This window comes from Oncorhynchus clarkii, chromosome 26 (genome assembly GCF_045791955.1).
Source record: "Oncorhynchus clarkii lewisi isolate Uvic-CL-2024 chromosome 26, UVic_Ocla_1.0, whole genome shotgun sequence".
In the NCBI taxonomy this organism is placed as follows: Eukaryota; Metazoa; Chordata; class Actinopteri; order Salmoniformes; family Salmonidae; genus Oncorhynchus; species Oncorhynchus clarkii.
This window is the reverse complement of record NC_092172.1, coordinates 17281913-17303843: the sequence shown is the minus strand read 5'-3', so window position 1 is coordinate 17303843 and position 21931 is coordinate 17281913. Positions and strand designations below refer to the sequence as shown.

The window sequence follows — 21931 nt, the reverse complement described above, 5'->3', positions numbered from 1 at the left end:
CCTGAGACCATTAGGCTAACAGTTTCCTCTGAAAGTTAGAAAGTAATATTCAATTATGTGGCAGTGCATCCCTCATAATGTTCTCCACACTGCATAAATTAATAAGCCTATTTAGCAGAGCCCGCTGATGGGCCGAGCGCACAGCACTGTCTGTACTACTCCGCTGTCCCCTTCTCCCCCTCCCCCTCCATTCCCTGCCCTCCGCTGCTCATACCTGTTCACTCGGCACAAAATGGATGCCGCCAAGCCATTTAATTGGCCTCCATTTCAGTATCCAAGGGCGTTGGGAATGGCTCTTTAATAATGTCTCCTTTCCCGTAACAGTTTTAAACCTGTAGCTATCCCCAGTGATAGTGAGTCATTGTTCTGGTCTGTACTGAGGGAATGCTGTCCTGGGCTCAGTGATGGACATGACAGAGTCAGGAGGTGAGGGGCTGTAACGTGGAGAAGTAAATACTACATGAACAGGGTCAGAGGTATTTTTGCTTTTGGTTATTGTAAAGCAGCTGTTCCATGTTCTGGCCGTGTCGGTGTGATCACTCACGGCTCTGCTCCTTCCTCTCCTCTCCCCTCGCCGAGCCGAGGAGCCAAAGATAACTCACTGAGTAGCTGTGTGTGACTGTAATCACTTCAATTCCCCTCCTCAGGAGAGCATCGCCTCAGTCAGCAACCCAGCTCTGTACCACCACCAGATCTCAGCCCCTTTTCACTCTGTTATGACACATGTGCATGAGGAAGCATAGGGGTCCTGAATACACAATGACACAATTCCACTTAGCATGAACACAGACCGTCTGGGAAACCCTGGTCTTCGACTACAGGAAGTAGTTGTCTTAGTTGACAGCAGGCCGTGACAGTAGCTTAGCCAGAGTAAATTACAACATTAAACTACTGTAAATGTGTATGGTTTGGGGGTCTTAGCTAAGAATGAAGTCTCCATTGCAGTCTGGCTGCTGTTAAAAGCCAAACGGTGAGCAAGGGTAAAATTGAAAATAAATTAAGTGTGTTCACTTGACACGTGACCCAAGCTGGTGTAGCTGAATGCAGCTGAACCGGCTGTGGAACTGCAGTCAGTTTACATTGTGAGGACTTCCAGAGGAAATGCACCGAGATGGAGAATGAAAAGAGAGAGAGAGAGGGTTCGGATGGGAGGGCAAGCGAATTGTGGAGGCCAAATTCTGCCTACTTTGACAAGATTATCTTTTCAGGGCATTTTTGAGTCTCTCTTCTTTCTCAGATGAGCTTGCGCCCATACAGCAAATTGGTAAACTGATTAGTTTCAGATTACTACAGGCTGATAAGAGATTGGATGGATATACTGTTGAGATTAAACAGATAAACAGATTGACTGATAGATGAGTTGGTGCATTGCATCCCTTCCTCTGGCTCCTAGTCCCTTTTGTAATTAAGGTTTTAAGGTGTGTGCATAATCAAATAAATAAATACTGTAAGAATTATGTGATAATGAATTAATACATGACAAGAAGTGAAGAAAGCAAGCAGCAGCTAATTGCATGAGATGAGTATTTTTCATGAGCTTTTTCAGGGGAAATCTCATTATATGCATCACAAACTATAATGCCAGATGAAATCCTGCTTTAGAAATATGTAAATTAGCAAACGTTCTGTTGAGTGAAGGAAATCACGAGGGGGTAGCAAAACTACCAACCAGAGTGGAGTGACGACCCCAGTTTCCAAAGAGACAGCTATAAACACTCTCTGTTTACACTGTGCAGTTAGTAGTGCACTGTACACACAGAGTACTGCCCAGGTCCCTTGGGCTGTGCAGAGACATGCCTGTTTACTCAGTAAAACGTGTCCACCTGTGTTCAGTCCTCTACTGTACCCTGTACCCCTCTGTGTTTCAGACCACCAGTGGTGGAGAGTAAGAATAATCACTTAACCTTGAGATTCTGTGGGTAAATTAGTTTTTGAGATTTGGGTTTAGGATTGTTAAATTGCTTTTTATGAAGTAATTTATTTGTTTTGGCAGATGATTTCAGAGATGAAGAAGTGCATGGCTCATTAGAAGATATGGTAGATGATAGATGATATTTCACTTAACTGACAGCAGTTTTGTTTTGACAGTACCTATTTACAATCCACGAGCGACAATATGTTGCATATCATTTTGTATTATTTTTATCAGGTGCTGTGAACACAAGATAAGCGGAGTTGATAAGACCTATCTGTAATAATTGCACTGTTAAACCGAGATTGGCTGATTATGTTGTGCATAATTACTGTGGAAAAAACAGTATGCCTATTAAGCTACTCTCGAATGGCAGTAATACAGAAAGCAATCCAATTACCAATAGTTTCTCACACTGGAAATAAAGATTTCTCTAAATAGAAAGGATCCACTAACTGCTGATAGGGGATAATTGTGTGAGTGTTTGTGCAGTTAGAGATCTGGTGGATTGTTATCACTTGTAGGGCTAAATGCTGATGGGTGGAGAAAGCCTTGTGACACATGACGTCCTAAGTCTGTGTGTGTTTTTGGGACTGGCTCTGCTCTGCTGCCAGGGAGTCTGATAGCTGCTAAATAATTTATCCAGGCTGCAGCCCCGTAGCCACGGAGACCAAGGCCCCACCGTGGCTGTCTGGCGACATCTCTCCTCCTGATGGACGGATGGACAGCAATTAGCAGATAGGGGTGGAGGTGCTGATGAGGGGCAGAGGGAGACCAGAGTATGATCCCCGCACTCCACCCGCACCCCGTCATACAAACCCAACCTACCCCTTCTTCACAACAAGTAACGAACAAGGAGAGATTTATTCTGATCAAAGTGCAGAACTTTTTAATTAAGAAAAGGAGAGGTTAAAAAAGAAAGCTAGAAACAACCGCCCGTTTTCCTATTAAGGAGAAATGTCAAGCGCGGTGGTGAAGCGATAGTCTGTGCGCGTCCCTTTGTTGTCCCCCCTGACATTGCAGGCTAATTTTTCATGGTTATTTGAACTGGAAAATGAAAGAGAGGTTTGCGATTATTTCCTATAAATGACAACACAATCACATTACGCTTCAGTAGAAACACAGAGAGGATATTGCCTTTTCATATTTCATGTGAAAGTAATGGATGGGATATGTAAAGAGGAGCAGAAAGAAAGACAAATGGAGAAAGTAAGCTCCTGTGTTTGATTTGTATTAGAAACCGACCTGATAAAGGGAGAAAGGAGCGGAATTTTTTTCTCAATAAGTGGTGGCAGTCTTGTGGATGTTTTAAAGTGCCTCCACAATGTATTCATTGAATTCCTTTAGCGGATTGCTATTAGCAGCCAACTGGGGTTGAATCCTGATGACACAGACCCAGTAATGGAAAGGAAGGTACCCAGTGTATCCACTATATTCTCCTCTACAGTAATGCATCATATCCTCAGTACTTGGCCATAGTGCTACTGTTTGGACTGAGCTTTAGTGTACATGTTATCCTGAGGGATGGTACATTTAGGTGGACCTGTCACAGTGCTCAGTGATTCACACATACAGTACACACTCCTGTCACACTGTGGGCTGGCCTGGCAGTGCCTGGCTGACACCCTGTCACATTGACCCAACTGAAACATTTCCATGTCCAGTTCAGTTCAGTGCTGAACCACCTCTTCATCCTCTCCCCAGTAAGATTTCCCTCCAACACATTTTGATTTAGCAGGCATAGCAGACAGATAGTATTAGAAAGAAAACACATCAATGATAGCCCCATATCTTATATTTTTTTATCAAATTGATTAGCCATATTGGTATTCAGAAGCCTAGTCAATTCTGTTTTATCTAGCTAGGCGTACACTTTTATAAACAAGCAGCCCGTCAAGCCCGCTGCTGACCGCGTGCCCCGAGCCGGAGAGGCAGGCAGGCGGGAGGGCTGGAGCGGCCCAGTCTGGAGAGAGAGGGCTTGTGGGTAGTGTGTTTGTGTATGTTTATGTACGTGGCAGGCCCGGGAGGACTGGTGTAGACTGAGCCATGTGGGGGCTGTGTGCTGTGAGCTGGACTCCTAACACATCGAGGTGGGTGTTACATACATCCAACCATGGCCACATTGATTTTCTCAGCTGATGCCTCCACAGAGCGATCCACAGGCTGGATGGATGCACTACAAAGATATGCAAATGGAGCATTCGATAAACTGACAGGCAGAGATCTTTTTCAGACGGCCCGCTGTACTGGTGGGTCGGTAGTTCTAAAAAGAGGCGTAAACAGATAAATACCTGGTAATGGACACACAGACACGTGTATGCACACATACCTGGCAGCTTGCTGTGTGGTGGGACTGAAGAAGCCTGTTTCAATAATTCCACATTGAAACGAAGCCCCTTAGTAAACTAGGCTACGGAATGTGAATGTAAAGTAGCATCAACTTAAATATAAAAATACTCACACACAGTATATTAAATAATACGTTTTCCAAAGGCTTCTTCAAGGATATTGTTAGCATTCAATTTCTACAGCAGACATCATTTGTGTATATATAACAATGCAGTGTGTATATTCACATTCAGTCTGCTTTATTTGTCAGATATTCAACAACTTGGTGAAGGTCATATTTAATACATGTGTGAGTGTAAGAATGGTGCTGTCTTGTTCAGTGTGTTGTGTGGCTGTGTGTGTGTCTGTGCAGAGAGTGAGCCTCTGAAGCTAAGCTGTACTGTACTGTACCTGGTAATTAAAGGGAGTTTGTGGCCAAAGCCAGACATCGGGAGAGATGAGCTATGAACAAAAGAGCTGTGACAGTTTTGGGTTATGTGATTTTTATGTCCCTTTTTTGCCAAATGAAAAATCAATACATTTTTTCCGGGTTATACATATTCAGAGTGCCCGCCATGCTTCCTCCCTGATGGGGAGTGGGGAGAGGGAGGGGGGGGATGAGGGGGGGCTACTCGCCTGTCACAACTGTACCATCGCATTTTCCGACCCACTGGTGAATACTTCAGAGTTGATGTGATTGCCCTTCATGACAGCGGTGATGCATTTTTCTTAACCCCCCTCCCTCTGGATCCTGCTTAGCTAGCCCCCTTCAATAGTCTAGGAATAGTTGAAGCTATTGTGGTGTGAGATGATGGAAAAGAGGGATGCATTAAGAAAAGGGTTGATTTTAAAAGAAAGACAAGAAGGGGGGGAACATTAACATACATTTATGAGCGTGTGTGTGTGTAGGGTGTAGGGAGTAGTAGGGTGTCCGGGGATGTCTTTGTGCAGGCCAGATCTCCCCCAGGCATGAGAGAGGTGAGAGTAGTAGGGTGTCCGGGGATGTCTTTGTGCAGGCCAGATCTCCCCCAGGCATGAGAGAGGTGAGAGTAGTAGGGTGTCCGGGGATGTCTTTGTGCAGGCCAGATCTCCCCCAGGCATGAGAGAGGTGAGAGTAGTAGGGTGTCCGGGGATGTCTTTGTGCAGGCCAGATCTCCCCCAGGCATGAGAGAGGTGAGAGTAGTAGGGTGTCTGGTGATGTCTTTGTGCAGGCCAGATCTCCCCCAGGCATGAGAGAGGTGAGAGTAGTAGGGTGTCTGGTGATGTCTTTGTGCAGGCCAGATCTCCCCCAGGCATGAGAGAGGTGAGAGTAGTAGGGTGTCCGGGGATGTCTTTGTGCAGGCCAGATCTCCCCCAGGCATGAGAGAGGTGAGAGTAGTAGGGTGTCTGGTGATGTCTTTGTGCAGGCCAGATCTCCCCCAGGCATGAGAGAGGTGAGAGTAGTAGGGTGTCTGGTGATGTCTTTGTGCAGGCCAGATCTCCCCCAGGCATGAGAGAGGTAAGAGCAGTAGTTTGTCCGGTGATGTCTTTGCCTCCTGCCCAGGCTTTTAGCCCATCGCCTGCCAGGGAAAAGCACAGTCTGCATCCTCCTTTGTCCATAATGTGTGTATAGGCAAGGCTACCGTCATACAGGACACAGCTTTATGGCCAGTCAGAGCTGTTTGCCTGTGTGTATTCTGTCTGTATGTGTGTTTGTGTGTGTGTGTGTGTGTGTGTGTGTGTGTAGAGGTTAGCTGGAGAGAGTGATCCCTGAATGCTCAGTCCCTGTGCAGGCACATTAACCTACATCCCCCGCTCCTCTCCTCCTCTCCTCCACTAAAACACAAAAGAGAAGAGAAATAGAACACCACTCTTCACAGATGTATTTAGAATGTGTCTAAATATCAATAACACAAGCAATAATTATACTAATTAGTATTACTTCCTATGATATAATTACTTCAGGACAAAATACTTTAAATTGGCATATGCTGTGTGTACTACACTGCCCAATTAGATAGTCATGTTTTTTTTGTGAGCTGTATTTTGAAGGGAGAGGAGCTGTTTCATCACGATTGACGTCCTGTTTACAGCTCCCTACTTATGGGAGATGTAGAGCATCCATTGCAATAGACATGTCATGTTTACAGCTCCCTACTTATGGGAGATGTAGAGCATCCATTGCATTAGACATGTCATGTTTACAGCTCCCTACTTATGGGAGATGTAGAGCATCCATTGCATTAGACATGTCATGTTTACAGCTCCCTACTTATGGGAGATGTAGAGCATCCATTGCAATAGACATGTCATGTTTACAGCTCCCTACTTATGGGAGATGCAGAGCATCCATTGCAATAGACATGTCATGTTTACAGCTCCCTACTTATGGGAGATGTAGAGCATCCATTGCATTAGACATGTCCTGTTTACAGCTCCCTACTTATGGGAGATGTAGAGCATCCATTGCATTAGACATGTCATGTTTACAGCTCCCTACTTATGGGAGATGTAGAGCATCCATTGCATTAGACATGTCATGTTTACAGCTCCCTACTTATGGGAGATGTAGAGCATCCATTGCATTAGACATGTCCTGTTTACAGCTCCCTACTTATGGGAGATGTAGAGCATCCATTGCAATAGACATGTCATGTTTACAGCTCCCTACTTATGGGACATGTAGAGCATCCATTGCATTAGACATGTCATGTTTGCGATGCGGTGTCACATCAGGTATTGAAACAAAGTGATGTCTATTTAGAATAACAGGATATTCCGGTGGCATGTGTAAATTAGATTTCCCCCTATTAGACGCTGCTGCCTTTGCGGACAGATAAAATCATTCCGTTTGCATGACCCTTGGTGACCTGAATAAGGGCTGAATGTCCACTGAAATGGCCAGTGACTTTGAAAGGCTAGGGGGATCAAATTAAGTGTTGCTTGGAAGGCTTAGGGGGGTTGGCCGGGCATGTCGGAGGGGTTAGGAGGGGAGTGCTGGAAGAGAGAGAAAGGGAGTGAGAGAGTGAGAGAGAGGGGATGGGGCCCACTGGTATTGTTCTAAGGCAGTGTGAGCTATCCCTGCTGTTTGTGATTAACTTGCTGTTTAAATTTTTGGGGCTATTAGCTGCCCTAACCCCGGACCCCCACCCCTCCTCCTCCGCCTGCTCCTCCTGCACCTCCCCCTCCTGCCCCCAGCCCCATGGAGACACAAAGTATTCATTCACATTTAGATGGTGAGGTCACGGCAGGGCCAGTGGGGAGAGAGTGTCATGTCCTTCCTTAGACAGGTCAGGAATCTAGCACGTAACTCAGTCCCACACCGCCAGAGAGACACCTCAGCCCTTTAAACCAAGGTACTCTTCTTTCCTTCCTAAATGTGAGGAGCGTGTGTGTGTGTGTGTGTGTGTGTGTGTGTGTGTGTGTGTGTGTGTGTGTGTGTGTGTGTGTGTGTGTGTGTGTGTGTGAGACTGAAAGAGCATTAGAGATACATGACACTCCTCTTTAATGTGTGGGGTGTGTTGTGGTGTGTAAGAGTGTTGGGCAGTCTGTTGGTCAGCTTGTGCAGTGTGATGGTGTGACGCTCTGTCGCAGAGCGCATGAGTCAGACAATGTGTTTATGGTAGCAGGGGAATCACCCAATCCTCACCACATGTTTGACTTGCTTTATTTCTAATTGTATCTTATGCTTGTATTTACAATCACTTTGGAAGTTTCCTGTCAACATCCACTAAGTATGAAATATTATTAAATATGAATTATACTTTATCACTTATATTTTGTATATCACTTTTATATATTTTTTTGTTTCTATCTTAAATTAGATGTTGATATCAGCAGTTTGTTGGACTGTTTGAATGGCAGTGTAGTTGCTGTGTGGTACTGTGGTTGTATCATATGTTGTGGTTGACTATTATTACTAAGTGATGGCCCATACCTCTCTAACCTCTCGCCTCTCTGGTTAGGGAGTGGGCCGTGTTTTACTCAGTCGTGGTTTTCTGACAGCTAGCTCATCAGGGAGGGCATGAGGAGGGGTCTGGGCCGGGGCAAGGATACTTTTTGGGAGGGGTGGGAGTGTTTTTCTGTGTGTTGTGGTTTAAGGGAGCAAGGAGGGGGGCTTGTGTATGGGGCATAGAGGTGCTGATATGAGGAACGGACAATGCATGAAAGCACCCAGCATGGGGCCTGTGTCCCATTGTCCCATGGTACCCTCCTGTCACTTTCATTTGACACCCCCCAGTCCGGAGTCAGGCCAGCTTTGATATGGGGATGGGGTGCAAGAGACGATGGGGAGCAGGGGGGATTTTAAAAGAAAGAGGTAGAGGGGCCTCCCGGGTGGCGCAGTAGTTAAGGGCGCTGTACTGCAGCGCCAGCTGTGCCATCAGAGTCCTGGGTTCGCGCCCAGGCTCTGTCGTAACCGGCCGCGACCGGGAGGTCCGTGGGGCGACGCACAATTGGCCTAGCGTCGCCCGGGTTAGGGAGGGCTTGGTCGGTAGGGGTGTCCTTGTCTCATCGCGCACCAGCGACTCCTGTGGCGGGCTGGGCGCAGTGTACGCTAGCCAAGGTGGCCAGGTGCACGGTGTTTCCTCCGGCGCATTGGTGCGGCTGGCTTCCAGGTTGGATGTGCGCTGTGTTAAAGAAGCAGCGGCTTGGTTGGTTGTGTATCGGACCTTCGTCTCTCCCGAGCCCGTACGGGAGTTGTAGCGATGAGACAAGATAGTAGCTACTACAACAATTGGATACTACGAAATTGGGGAGAAAAAGGGGTAAAATAAAAAAAAAATTAAAACATTTAAAAAAGAAAGAAAAAAAGAAAGAGGTAGAGGAGAAAGATGGTCACGGTCCGTGAGGTGTGAAATAAGATTGCTTTTTATCCGACAGCGCGGCATTAAAGAAAAGGAAGCTGTCCAGAGCTGGATAACGTGGGGGAAGTGCACCCCTGATTTCCAGTTGAAGTTCTGTGACACCTGGTTAAAATGATAACAACAGCCTCAATAATCATAATGAGAGTAATGAGAGCTCCGACACACAGCCAGCTCCACACCACAGAGGATCACCAGTGACTAGCACATCTCAACCCCCGATCCTGGTACTCTAAGACTGGGCAAAGGAGAGGGAGAGGCACATCTCAACCCCTGCTCCGGGTACTCTAAGACTGGGGAGAGGCACATCTCAACCCCTGCTCCTGGTACTCTAAGACTGGGGAGAGGAGAGGGAGAGGCACATCTCAACCCCTGCTCCTGGTACTCTAAGACTGGGGAGAGGAGAGGGAGAGGCACATCTCAACCCCTGCTCCTGGTACTCTAAGACTGGGGAGAGGAGAGGGAGAGGCACATCTCAACCCCTGCTCCTGGTACTCTAAGACTGGGGAGAGGAGAGGGAGAGGCACAGCTCAACCCCTGCTCCTGGTACTCTAAGACTGGGGAGAGGAGAGGGAGAGGCACAGCTCAACCCCTGCTCCTGGTACTCTAAGACTAGGGAGAGGCACAGCTCAACCCCTGCTCCTGGTACTCTAAGACTAGGGAGAGGAGAGGGAGAGGCACAGCTCAACCCCTGCTCCTGGTACTCTAAGACTAGGGAGAGGCACAGCTCAACCCCTGCTCCTGGTACTCTAAGACTGGGGAGAGGAGAGGGAGAGGCACAGCTCAACCCCTGCTCCTGGTACTCTAAGACTGGGGAGAGGAGAGGGAGAGGCACAGCTCAACCCCTGCTCCTGGTACTCTAAGACTAGGGAGAGGCACAGCTCAACCCCTGCTCCTGGTACTCTAAGACTAGGGAGAGGAGAGGGAGAGGCACAGCTCAACCCCTGCTCCTGGTACTCTTATGTGTTAATATAATGGCTGTTAGTTTAGCATGTGTTCAGCTGCAACAGAGGATGGAGTTTGACTGGCTGATGTACACTGTCTATATATATCATTATTTCAGTCTCAGAAGGAGTACTGGAAAGTGCAGTGGTTACCATCCATTATTTATTAGTCCGTTTGTGCCTGTCAGTGGGATTAGTATTAGTGTAATCACTGTTCTTCTGGGGGAAGGAAGGCTGTTCGGCCTCATCTGAAGGTTATCGCACTGTCTTCACCATCTCATCTTCCATGGCCGCTTCCTGCAGAGCATCTGCTTTGTACATCTCAACATATTTCTTCTCCTTTTTCCTTCCCTGTGTCTCTGTTGCTCTCTCTCTCCTCATCCACCCACCCCCCATTAATGTGTGTGAGTACCTCGCTCTCTCCCTGCTTGTATAGGGTGACACCTATGGGTCTGCTTAAGCCCCTGCACTTACAGGCAGGCAGAGGGAGAGCGAGGGAAGGAGAGCAGCAGCCGCTTGTGTGTGTGTGTGTGTGTGTGTGTGTGTGTGTGTGTGTGTGTGTGTGTGTGTGTGTGTGTGTGTGTGTGTGTGTGTGTGTGTGTGTGTGTGTGTGTGTGTGTGTGTGTGTGTGTGTGTGTGTGTGTGTGTGTGTGTGTGTGTGTGTGTGTGTGTGTGTGTGTGTGTGTGGTGTGTGTGTGTGTGTGTGCATGCGCGCACCTGGGTGAAATAGATGCTTCAGTTTGTCTTTTTCATCTCCATGTCACACCATTTCACCTGACTGCTGTGTCTGTGATGCCTTCTGCAGACAGAGAGCTGGAAGGATGGAGTGACTGTGGACTGTCTCTGTTGACATGCAGTGGATGGCTGATATTTTTATGGGTGTAATCTGTGTGTCTGCAGCGGAGGGCTGATATTTTTATGGGTGTAATCTGTGTGTCTGCAGCGGAGGGCTGATATTTTTATGGGTGTAATCTGTGTGTCTGCAGTGGAGGGCTGATATTTTTATGGGTGTAATCTGTGTGTCTGCAGCGGAGGGCTGATATTTTTATGGGTGTAATCTGTGTGTCTGCAGCGGAGGGCTGATATTTTTATGGGTGTAATCTGTGTGTCTGCAGCGGAGGGCTGATATTTTTATGGGTGTAATCTGTGTGTCTGCAGCGGAGGGCTGATATTTTTATGGGTGTAATCTGTGTGTCTGCAGCGGAGGGCTGATATTTTTATGGGTGTAATCTGTGTGTCTGCAGTGGAGGGCTGATATTTTTATGGGTGTAATCTGTGTGTCTGCAGCGGATGGCTGATATTTTTATGGGTGTAATCTGTGTGTCTGCAGCGGAGGGCTGATATTTTTATGGGTGTAATCTGTGTGTCTGCAGCGGAGGGCTGATATTTTTATGGGTGTAATCTGTGTGTCTGCAGCGGAGGGCTGATATTTTTATGGGTGTAATCTGTGTGTCTGCAGTGGAGGGCTGATATTTTTATGGGTGTAATCTGTGTGTCTGCAGCGGAGGGCTGATATTTTTATGGGTGTAATCTGTGTGTCTGCAGCGGATGGCTGATATTTTTATGGGTGTAATCTGTGTGTCTGCAGCGGATGGCTGATATTTTTATGGGTGTAATCTGTGTGTCTGCAGCGGAGGGCTGATATTTTTATGGGTGTAATCTGTGTGTCTGCAGCGGAGGGCTGATATTTTTATGGGTGTAATCTGTGTGTCTGCAGCGGATGGCTGATATTTTTATGGGTGTAATCTGTGTGTCTGCAGCGGAGGCTTATTCAGCTTGCCTGATTAGATTAACGGAACAGTTTAATATCGCTGTATGAGGAGGGTTAATGAAGACAATTCATTAGACGACAACCTCCAGGCTATTGTCCTTTACATTTGAACGATTGAGGTTAGAAAGGGCCTATTGCCATAGCTCTGAGTGTTTCTCCCCGTCTATTTCCAGTCCTAATCTATGAGTCCGTTTTACTGGCTCTTCCATTTGCATCCTACTCTTAGGCCACTTGTGACCTTTCATTAATTATGGCTGGACCCGGCTTTAATCATTGTGCAATACCGTTGGAGATGAGATGAGGAATAGACACAGTCATTTGCCACTTAAAGATGTACTGCCGCTTGTGGAATTAAATGTCTGCATTTCTATATTCATTATGGGGGGTTACTGTGCGGTGTGTGGCGGAAGTGTCATACATCTTGATTAAAAACCCAAATGAAGAAGTGTTGTGAGCGAGAGGGGGCTGGGGGGAGCTCTCTCTGCTACATCCCACTAGAGATCCGTCTGGAGGATGCTGAGGTGACAGCTGTTGTATTCAGTGACGTTGAATAGAGTTCAAATCTGGACTGTGGATCACTGCAATGTTCCTGAAAAAGCACGTTAAAGTGTGGAGGTGTGGAATTAGACACGCTGTAAGAGTAGGGCAGCTCAGAATGACATGCAGACCCTTTTAAAGGTGTACAATTTACCTGGGGATTATTTTGTAATCTGAGCACCTGTGCGGCTGTATGGTATTCTAATTCTCGCGGAGTTGTGTAGATTTGTGCAGGCTGGAGCTCGATGGGATTTTGGGGCTAGGCTGCGGCTCTCCTCTGGTTTACCAGGCAACGGTTTAGGACCGCCTCGCCAGCACAGGATGGGCTACGCTGGACGGAACTTGCAGGTTGCCTTGGAAACATAATAGAGACATGGTCAATAATAAAATAATGAAAAAATGTATTTATGCGAGTGGGATCTGGGGATCACTTAAATGTGCTTTTTACTGAGAGCCAGTTATCCCTGTTAAATACCTTCATTTATACACAGGATCCCCGTCTGCTGCTAGCAGTAATGTCTAACAACATAATCCATACACCAATCATTCTGTTGTGAGGAGAGGGGCTTCTTACTTTGGGAAACAGTCAGGAACGCCTGGATATTGCTCTTGCCTCATGACACAGAGGTGTTTATTGTTGAGATTGTCAATGACAATCTCCTCAATGCTGTAGTTATATCATAACTGGAATAATAATAGTTATTGCAATTATGATGCAAGCTTGTATGGTATCTTCAGTTGACAGTAAGAAGCACTTTTCAGGCCTCTAAATCCAACCTTTTGTTAAGTCAGTGAGAAAATCACATTGACAAACTCATAGGTTCTTTTGTAGGATGGAATTGTATATTGTAGTATTGAGCTATATATTATTGCTGTCTTTAGTGAGTGTGTTTCTCTTGGTGCATCAGTGATTAGGATAGCAGAACTCCAATAGCACATTATCAGCGCAATTTCAGCCTGATCTAAATGTGTAATCACTTTATACACGCTATCATGTGTCTCTCGTCGTATAGCTTTCTTTTCTCTTTGATTTACATGTGAATATGGAAGCACAGGAAATATCTATTTACCATGAGAACTGAAGGAGATTGAAATGTGTGAAGTACTTCACGGATTGCCAGTCATGAATGAATAGAGATAATATAAAACAAAACATTTAACCATTCCGTGCTGGTAGTGAAATGTACATCTTTCATTTGATTCAAAATATTCTACTCAGAAACCCTTTTTAGAGGCTATTTGTGCTAGTGAAGTTTGATGGGGCTTTGGGTCTGTGTTTCGGTCCAGGTTACATAGTTGGTAACTACAGTATAGGAGTGTAAGTGCTGTAGTAGATCATATGAGACCATAAACGTCGTGTACGTAGTGGCTTGTCTAGTGGTGAGCTCAGATCAGATGTGTGTTGACTGCAGGGCTGAATATGTGAACAGGATATTTCAGTGGCTGTTGTTGTAGTATTGTCAATATATCAATAGACTGTCGAGTAGAGACCTGAGAGGGGAAGCATTTTCAAAAGAACATTTAAGTACATTTGCTGAGAATTAGCTGACTTATGTAGTAACTGATAGGCCTTATTGACTGCGGCCCAGTTTACTGTTGTCAAATCAATGCTGTTGCGTGCTAGTCGCACTACTTTTAAACAAACTTAACAGGCCGAGGGGCTGCTCGGGGGGCACTGGAGAGAAATAAAGAAGATTGATGCGCTTTTTATTATCAGTGTTTTTTGCCATATTTCCCTCTCTGCATTACTTACAGATGGCATTATCGGATATTGTTTGGAGTTCAATGCTTTTAAATGGCCTGATATATTGAGCTGAGGCTTTTAAGGTCATTACAAGGGATTTCTGTATTTGACTTGGCAGAAAAATCAAATGAATTGCCGGTCTGAAAGTTTTAAATATTTATGATGTTTTATTTCGCAATAGCGAGGAAATAGAGGTGAAATGAGCCCTGTATTGGTAAGTAGCCTAGCAGACTGCAGCTGGGGACAGTAATGCATGTGGAGAGAGAGAAAGCGAGAGAGAAAGAGGGAAAGAGAGAGGAAGAGAGAGAGAGAGAGTAAGCGAGAGAGAGGTCTTTCTCTAGAAACACGCTCCTCACACAATTATTTTTCCTGTCTGCATACTTCAAACTGCTTTGGAAAATGTGTATATGTCTCTACCACGTGTGTATGTCTCTACCACATGTGTGTATGTCTCTACCACATGTGTGTATGTCTCTACCACATGTGTGTATGTCTCTACCACATGTGTGTATGTCTCTACCACATGTGTGTATGTCTCTACCACATGTGTGTATGTCTCTACCACATGTGTGTATGTCTCTACCACATGTGTGTATGTCTCTACCACATGTGTGTGGTTTTCTGCAGTTTTATGTCCACATTAAAGAGAGGAAGCCATAAAGATATTTGTGTCATGGTCTTGAATAAATTAAGAATTATAACTTTGGGGCTTGTGTAAAAAATCATGATGGTTATTATTATTATTATTATTATTATTATTATTATTATTATTATATTTTCAAATGAACTGTAATTATCTTCTAATGTGTTCATATTAGTGTGGATACTGCAGAGAAAATATATGAGAGAAAATATAATACATTTCCTCTATCTCTGTATTGATTAACGAAAAATATTTCTCTAAATGTATTGTTTTAATGAAAATAAATGGCAAAATGCACTCATGGTGATCAAGCAGCACAGCGCAGAACGCAGATCCCGCCCTCTTTGTCTGGTAACCTTTTAACTGCGTGTCAGCGAATGTAATTGTTGTAAGCTCCTATAGAAAAAAAACGCTGCTGTCCCTTTAAGTGCTTCCACCAATTCTGATGGCGTGTTGATTTACATATCCCATCCTCTCCTCCCCCTTCAGGAGAGCTGAGCGAGGATGTGGAGGCTGCCAGTGAGACCACCACAGAGCAGGAGGACCAAACCAAAGACAGAGAAGGTGGGGGGGAGAAGGAGCTCACCAAAGGGACAGGTAAGGCCTATATTTACACTACACACATTTAGGCAACACTGCCCTCAGGGATCATGTGCTATTGCACCTGATTTGTTCTCAACAGAAGGCCTTTTGTCTCAAATAATTATACAGATTCTACACAAATGTCAGAGTCCCTTTAATATTGCTCTGTTACAAATCCACTAATCAGTTTGTAGTGTTTTTTTAAAAGGAGGCCTTTCTGTTTCTTACTGTAGGAGGGAGACAGGTCTCCTCATCAAATCCTATCTGATGAATTAGGCCAAATTGTCAATTGGGCTAATCTGGTCAGGTGACTCATGTTTTGTCAGTTGTCAGTGGATTTTATGGAGAGGGGCCTGGGCGCATAATTCAAGCTCAGCCACGTGTGGGTGCCCATGTGACAGGCCTGCCTGCCCGCCTGCACTGCACTGATTGTGTGTGACACAAACACACACCTGTGTTAAATGTTATCAGATAGGGATATTTCTCTCCATGGGCTTTCTGATGCCTGGTGCAGGTGTTGAGTTCCATGGAGAGGTGGGGCTTGAGCTGAGGGGAGACATTAGTGTTAGGGCCTATTCTAACCTGAGGCCTACTGTTACCTGCAGATTAAAGGCCTGTGTTTTGGTGAGAGTCCATGATTGTTTGTTGTAGGTTTTTAGGGTGAATCCTATCAACTTTTAATGTGATTAGTTTACATCAGTGTGCATTAGAAATGGTTTAGCTGATTTCCATTAGAACTGGTTTAGCTGATTTCCATTAGAAATGGTTTAACTGATTTCTGCTGCTAGTCGAGGTCAGCAGGTCCAGGCTGAACGTGTGTGGGTGTATGAGTGTGAGGAGGAGATTCACAGACAGGAAGTGTTTGTGACTGCCCCCCACTGCTTGGTCCCCCTGGCCATATGTTCACGTCAGAGCATAGCTAGGGTTTGTGTCAATTCCTGTTTGGGGTTTGGTCTGGATATCCAATCACAGCACTCCGAGACCAGGAATATTCTAAACTTACTCGGTAGAATTAGTTAGAAGTTATAGTAATAATAGTTACAATCTAGTATTAGTTACAGTAATAGTCATTAGTAATAGCAGTATACTATATAGGGCTCTATTTTCGGCTGATGTTTTTGTTTTTCATCCCTAACACCAGGTTCGGCAATTTATCTGTCTTATATCAGTTCGCTTGCGTTCAGATGGGCAGCGTGGAAGTATTTGAGGCATGTCCTTAAAAACATGATCCAAAGTGGTAATTTCAGCGCTGATAGGGATATTTAAGACCAACCACACAGTTGCTTATGGCATGAATTTTGACAGCGGAAACAGCCTATCCAGCCATGACACATACTGCCCATATGTACATGGAACAAGAGTAGCCTAATGTGCTTCTGGTGCCTTTAGAAACATTAAAAACGTTTTGTTTTTTCCTATTTCGTTTTATTTGGTTAAAAAACAAGCATAGCCTTACCCTCCTCTCAATTAGGCTTTTTTTGTCTGCTCTATGCAATTGCGAAGTAGTCAAGACTGACGATAAAGGGTTTGTGCCTCCTGAGACGGCTTGGAAATAAATCTTAATCACCGATGCTTTATTAAAATATAAAGTTGGAGAGGAGGAAAACAGTGAGCTGACATTCACTTTTTTTATCTAAGCATTGTAGACAGGCCCACATTATTTTAGCCATGCAGGTCCTGTTTTGGAAGTGCATAAAACCCTTCATATTCTGTGTTGTTTTAATATTATATGCCCATGGGGAGAAATGATGGTGCCTGTAAGTGTGACATAGCCTATTTAAAACAAGTTTGTAGTTTTGTTTAGCATTTGATTAGAATTATTTGTTCTCTTTTAGGCCTAATCAATAATGAACTGAATCTTGCTTATTGACAATGTTTGGCATGTCCATGCTCAGTCATAATGTAATGTACAGTAGGCCTAGCCCCTATATCAGTGTGAATGCTATTGAAGCCATGCCATTACTTAGAACAATGTGGACTGCAAATGGGTTCAAGTTAACGTATTTAGCAAAGTTCTAAATTTTTACTTAGCAAAGGGCTTACATTTTGTTATTTCATTTCTGTAAGCCATTTAATAAACTATAATGGACTAACATTGGAATTGGAGTTGATTCCAAGGCAATACATAAAAGACTGTAAATCCAAAACTTGAAGCAACCACATATTTCACCAGGGAGCACGTTCTGATTGGCCAGTGAGGGGCCAAGCCTTCGACACACCCACAACTTGTTTATTCATCAAAACCCAGCCCTTTCGCACCAACGCCAGCAAGTGCGCCTATAATTGTGACAGTGAAAATAGCAAAGATATTTCTGATACACCCTTGAACCTATAGCGCTACCGCCTGTGCTTAGGTTTACCATTGTGTTAGGTTTGTTAATAAAAGAGAGCCCATAGGGCGTTTAGGCCTGAGGTGCTTTCCCGTTGATTCTTGGTGGGGTGTATAGAGCGTTGAGGCCTGAGGTGCTTTCCCTTTGTTTCTTGGTGGGATGTATGGAGCGTTGAGGCCTGAGGTGCTTTCCCGTTGGTTCTTGGTGGGGTGTGTGGAGCGTTGAGGCCTGAGGTGCTATCCCATTGGTTCTTGGTGGGGTGTGTGGAGCGTTGAGGCCTGAGGTGCTTTCCCATTGGTTCTTGGTGGGGTGTATAGAGCGTTGTGGCCTGAGGTGCTTTCCCGTTGGTTCTTGGTGGGGTGTATAGAGCTTTGAGGCCTGAGGTGCTTTCCCGTTGGTTCTTGGTGGGGTGTATAGAGCGTTGAGGCCTGAGGTGCTTTCCCGTTGGTTCTTGGTGGGGTGTATAGAGCGTTGAGGCCTGAGGTGCTTTCCCGTTGGTTCTTGGTGGGGTGTATAGAGCGTTGAGGCCTGAGGTGCTTTCCCGTTGGTTCTTGGTGGGGTGTATAGAGCGTTGAGGCCTGAGGTGCTTTCCTGTTGGTTCTTGGTGGGGTGTATAGAGCGTTGAGGCCTGAGGTGCTTTCCCATTGGTTCTTGGTGGGGTGTGTGGAGCGTTGACACACCTTTTTGAGACAGATACTGTGTAAATATTTATCCAAACACTGTTGGCTTGTGGCCTACTGCTCCACATGTATGAAGCATGCTTGTCCATTTAGCACACAGTATACAGGTGTACTGTGGAACAGTATAATACAGCATGCTTGTCCATTTAGCACACAGTATACAGGTGTACTGTGGAACAGTATAATACAGCATGCTTGTCCATTTAGCACACAGTATACAGGTGTACTGTGGAACAGTATAATACAGCATGCTTGTCCATTTAGCACACAGTATACAGGTGTACTGTGGAACAGTATAATACAGCATGCTTGTCCATTTAGCACACAGTATACAGGTGTACTGTGGAACAGTATAATACAGCATGCTTTTCCATTTAGCACACAGTATACAGGTGTACTGTGGAACAGTATAATACGGCATGCTTGTTCATTTAGCACACAGTATACAGGTGTACTGTGGAACAGTATAATACAGCATGGTTCTCTGGACAATGGGGTCTAGTCTTATGTTCAGGGTTGAATCCTGCTTGTCAGCACTGGGTTAATGGAAGGTCCTTTTTATACTTTGAGTTTTTACTGTTATGAAGTAGAAAAGGGAATAAGTATTATCAGTAATTAGCTTTGATCTAGCTATTTGTTTCATGTTGTCAGACAAGGATGGAAGCGAGTAGGGGGATTTCTTGTAATCTCCTCCCATCCAATAGACAGAGTTGTGGTAATGAAAGCCAACATCACAGACTAGCAGGCAGAGTGAGAGATGGCATTTTAACTAGACCAGCTCCATCCCTGGAACGGGGGGATGGTTAGAGTTCTGATGTCTTTATTTACATTAGTGAGGTTAAAAGCTGGAAAACAATCCAGACCGTTTGCGTACCTACATTTTTTTAAAAGAAAGTTCTGCAAAAAAGTTCATCACACCACTTGAAGCCCCATCTTTGTAAAAAGGTCTTTGATATTCTAACTTTTATTTTAAATGAGCCTGAGTTGTTTGTGCTCTTTGAAAGGGTGACGCTCCTCTTTGATGGGAGAAATAATAATATGCATGCCTGCCTGAAAAATGGCTAAAAGTACATTTTAACACATCAAAATATAGCACTTTAAAAAGCATTAAAATCAGCCAAGCGATTAATAATTCACTCATACCTGTGGTGCTCAGGAAGAGTCCTCGCATTAGCATTCCTGCTTTTTGAAAGGCATGCCATTTGATACAAGCATATTCAATTCCTTTCCTCCCCTCTGTCAGTCACTAATCACCAAATAAGTGTGTTTCTGTGTTTTCACAAAGGAAAGATGTGCTTGCATATGAAAAATGTACAGCTTCCGAGCAGCTTATTAGAACCGCTTAGTTAAAAATAGCGTGTGCATTAGGAAACCAGGTCTGGGTTTCTGTTTGATGTCAGTGAAGAGGTGGGTGGGTGGATAAGGTGGAGGGGTGGAGGGATGGGGGGACGGCTGTGTTGTCAGCTGAGAAAGGAGACGGGAGCGCTAGTTTAATGGAAGGTCGCTTTTTCTCCTCTATGTTTGTATGATTAATGGCCACAGCGCCTATACAGAGACCCTCTATAACCCTGTATGAACAACGGCACAGAGGAACACAGAATGCATTTGGTAAACAGAGGCATGCTTGTTGTGGCTGATGATTGTCTCAGGGTGTCTGAGAAGGCAGACAACACACCGATGCTGTTTGTTGGACTAGACTGTGAGGGACTGAGCTAACCTGTGTTTTAAAAGACTGTCTGAGGGCGTGCCGCTGTCTGATGGCGTCCCGCTGTCTGATGGCGTGCCGCTCTCCCAAGGACCGTCATTAGAACTATTGAAGTGTTTCGTCTCATCCTTGTCATACAACCATTGGAACTTGGTGTGGAGACGTTGTTCCCTTTACAAGTGACAGTCACTATCAGGCAGGCGGCATTAGCGGAGGCAGAAGAAAGGAATCTTCCCTTTTAAAGCTACTGTCAATCTTATTTCCCTTTTTTTGTGCCACAGCGCTTCAAAATTCATTAAAGCCATTTAGAAATGCATGTGTATTCTGCATGTCTTCTCCTGCTGAAAGATTTCTTCAATATGCCGCTCACACAGGTGAACACACACCAGACTTTGTAATGATTTTCCATGAGGGAGGGATGACATACAACCACAAGTTTAGTTTGTACATTGAATTCATTACTTATTTAAACAATAAAGTGAATGTTGGCAGAAGCTGCAATTTAGCCAACTTCCCCAATATGCTATCCAGGGGTCGTTTCTAATGCGGCCAATGAAATATTTATAAATTACCAGCTCGGAGCCTTGCTCCTCTTCTACTCACGCCTTGTTCACCTAGTTGAGGCAGCATTAGTGAAATGGAGGGGTTCTGCTCCGGAAAGCAAGGGGAGCTGTACCTAGATTAGAGCAGGACAGTGTTAATGCAGGAGCTGAATACACAGGGATGGAGGTAGGAGAAAGGTAGAGGAGGAGGGGAGAGGACGGGGGGGGGGGGAGAAAGAGGAAAGAGGGATTGTTAATACACTTAAGGGCTAGGAGGAATGGCCACAATATGATTTGACATGCTTAACATAAATGTATGGGATGGGTTTGTATTGTGGTGGCCTATATGGAGAAATGGGAGGGAGGGGTGCAGTGTGTGTGTGTGGGGAGGGAGTGGGGGTTGCAATCTTCTGCAATTGAGGTTTATGAATAATTCCTCTCATACCCCCTTCCTGACTTTCAAATGATGGGAGCTGGAGCGAGGGAGGGGGAAATGATATTACAGCGCGGGGTCATCCGCATTCTGTCACCGGCAGAGCACCCAACCAAATTGGTCCCATCTCTTTTCCCTTAAATATTTACTTTTACCTATGAATCTCTGTGATTGGATGAGTGTGGAGGAGTGTGTGTATGGTGAGTGTGTGTATGGTTGTGAGTGTGGAGGAGCCCGGTGCTGTGAGTGTGTGTATGGTTGTAAGTGTGTGTGCACATGTGTGGGTTGGTTTGTATGTGTAGATTTGTGTGTGTGTGTATGTGTGTGAGTGAGTGAAGGGAAATTAGACGATGGATGCATCTCTGTCAGTGAAGTGAACATTAGCAACCCCTGGATGCAGAGGAGTGATACTGCAGGCTGAACCTGTGCTCTCTGGTCTTGGGAGTGGTGTGTGGCACACACTGGAACGCACACATATGGGGATGTGGTAGCTCTCAACTCTAGTTTTAGTAGTTGTCAGAAATGCTGTGCTGGCCAGTAGGGTAAGGTTAGCAATGGACAGTGCTCATTGTTTTTTGAATCTCATATTTTCATATGTTTTAACAGCTCAGCCTAAGGAATGTATTATACCAATGGTCTATTGCTTTACCCCCATTGAGTTCTAACAATGTGCAACTGTTATCCCATGAAGTCAGAGAAGAGCAAAACAATGTTTACATATTCATATCATGTCTTTTGAATGCTTGTCATCCCTCAAATTAGAATTCCCTTTGTCTTTGAAGATTATAGACCATAAATTGTCCTTGTTTGTGAGCCAACTCCCTGAAAAATCAGTGTTTATGAGTTGTACTGCTATAGTGTAATGGGCCAGCCGTGTTGAGGCTGCTACTGCCTCTGGGCCGGCCGGGTGAGCGGGGAGGAGTGTCCTTTAAAGGTGAA

General features: G+C 45.0%; 1 protein-coding gene across 4 annotated transcripts in view; it reads left to right on the top strand.

Moving 5' to 3' along the window:
- LOC139385255 (zinc finger homeobox protein 3-like) overlaps positions 1 to 21931 on the top strand; it is a 181327-nt gene that overhangs the window by 130905 nt on the left and 28491 nt on the right. For all 4 annotated transcript variants that reach the window (XM_071130417.1, XM_071130416.1, XM_071130415.1 and 1 more), the window contains one exon: positions 15210 to 15317. In XM_071130417.1, coding sequence (XP_070986518.1) covers positions 15210 to 15317 — 108 coding nt within the window. The remainder of the gene's footprint in view (positions 1 to 15209; positions 15318 to 21931) is intronic.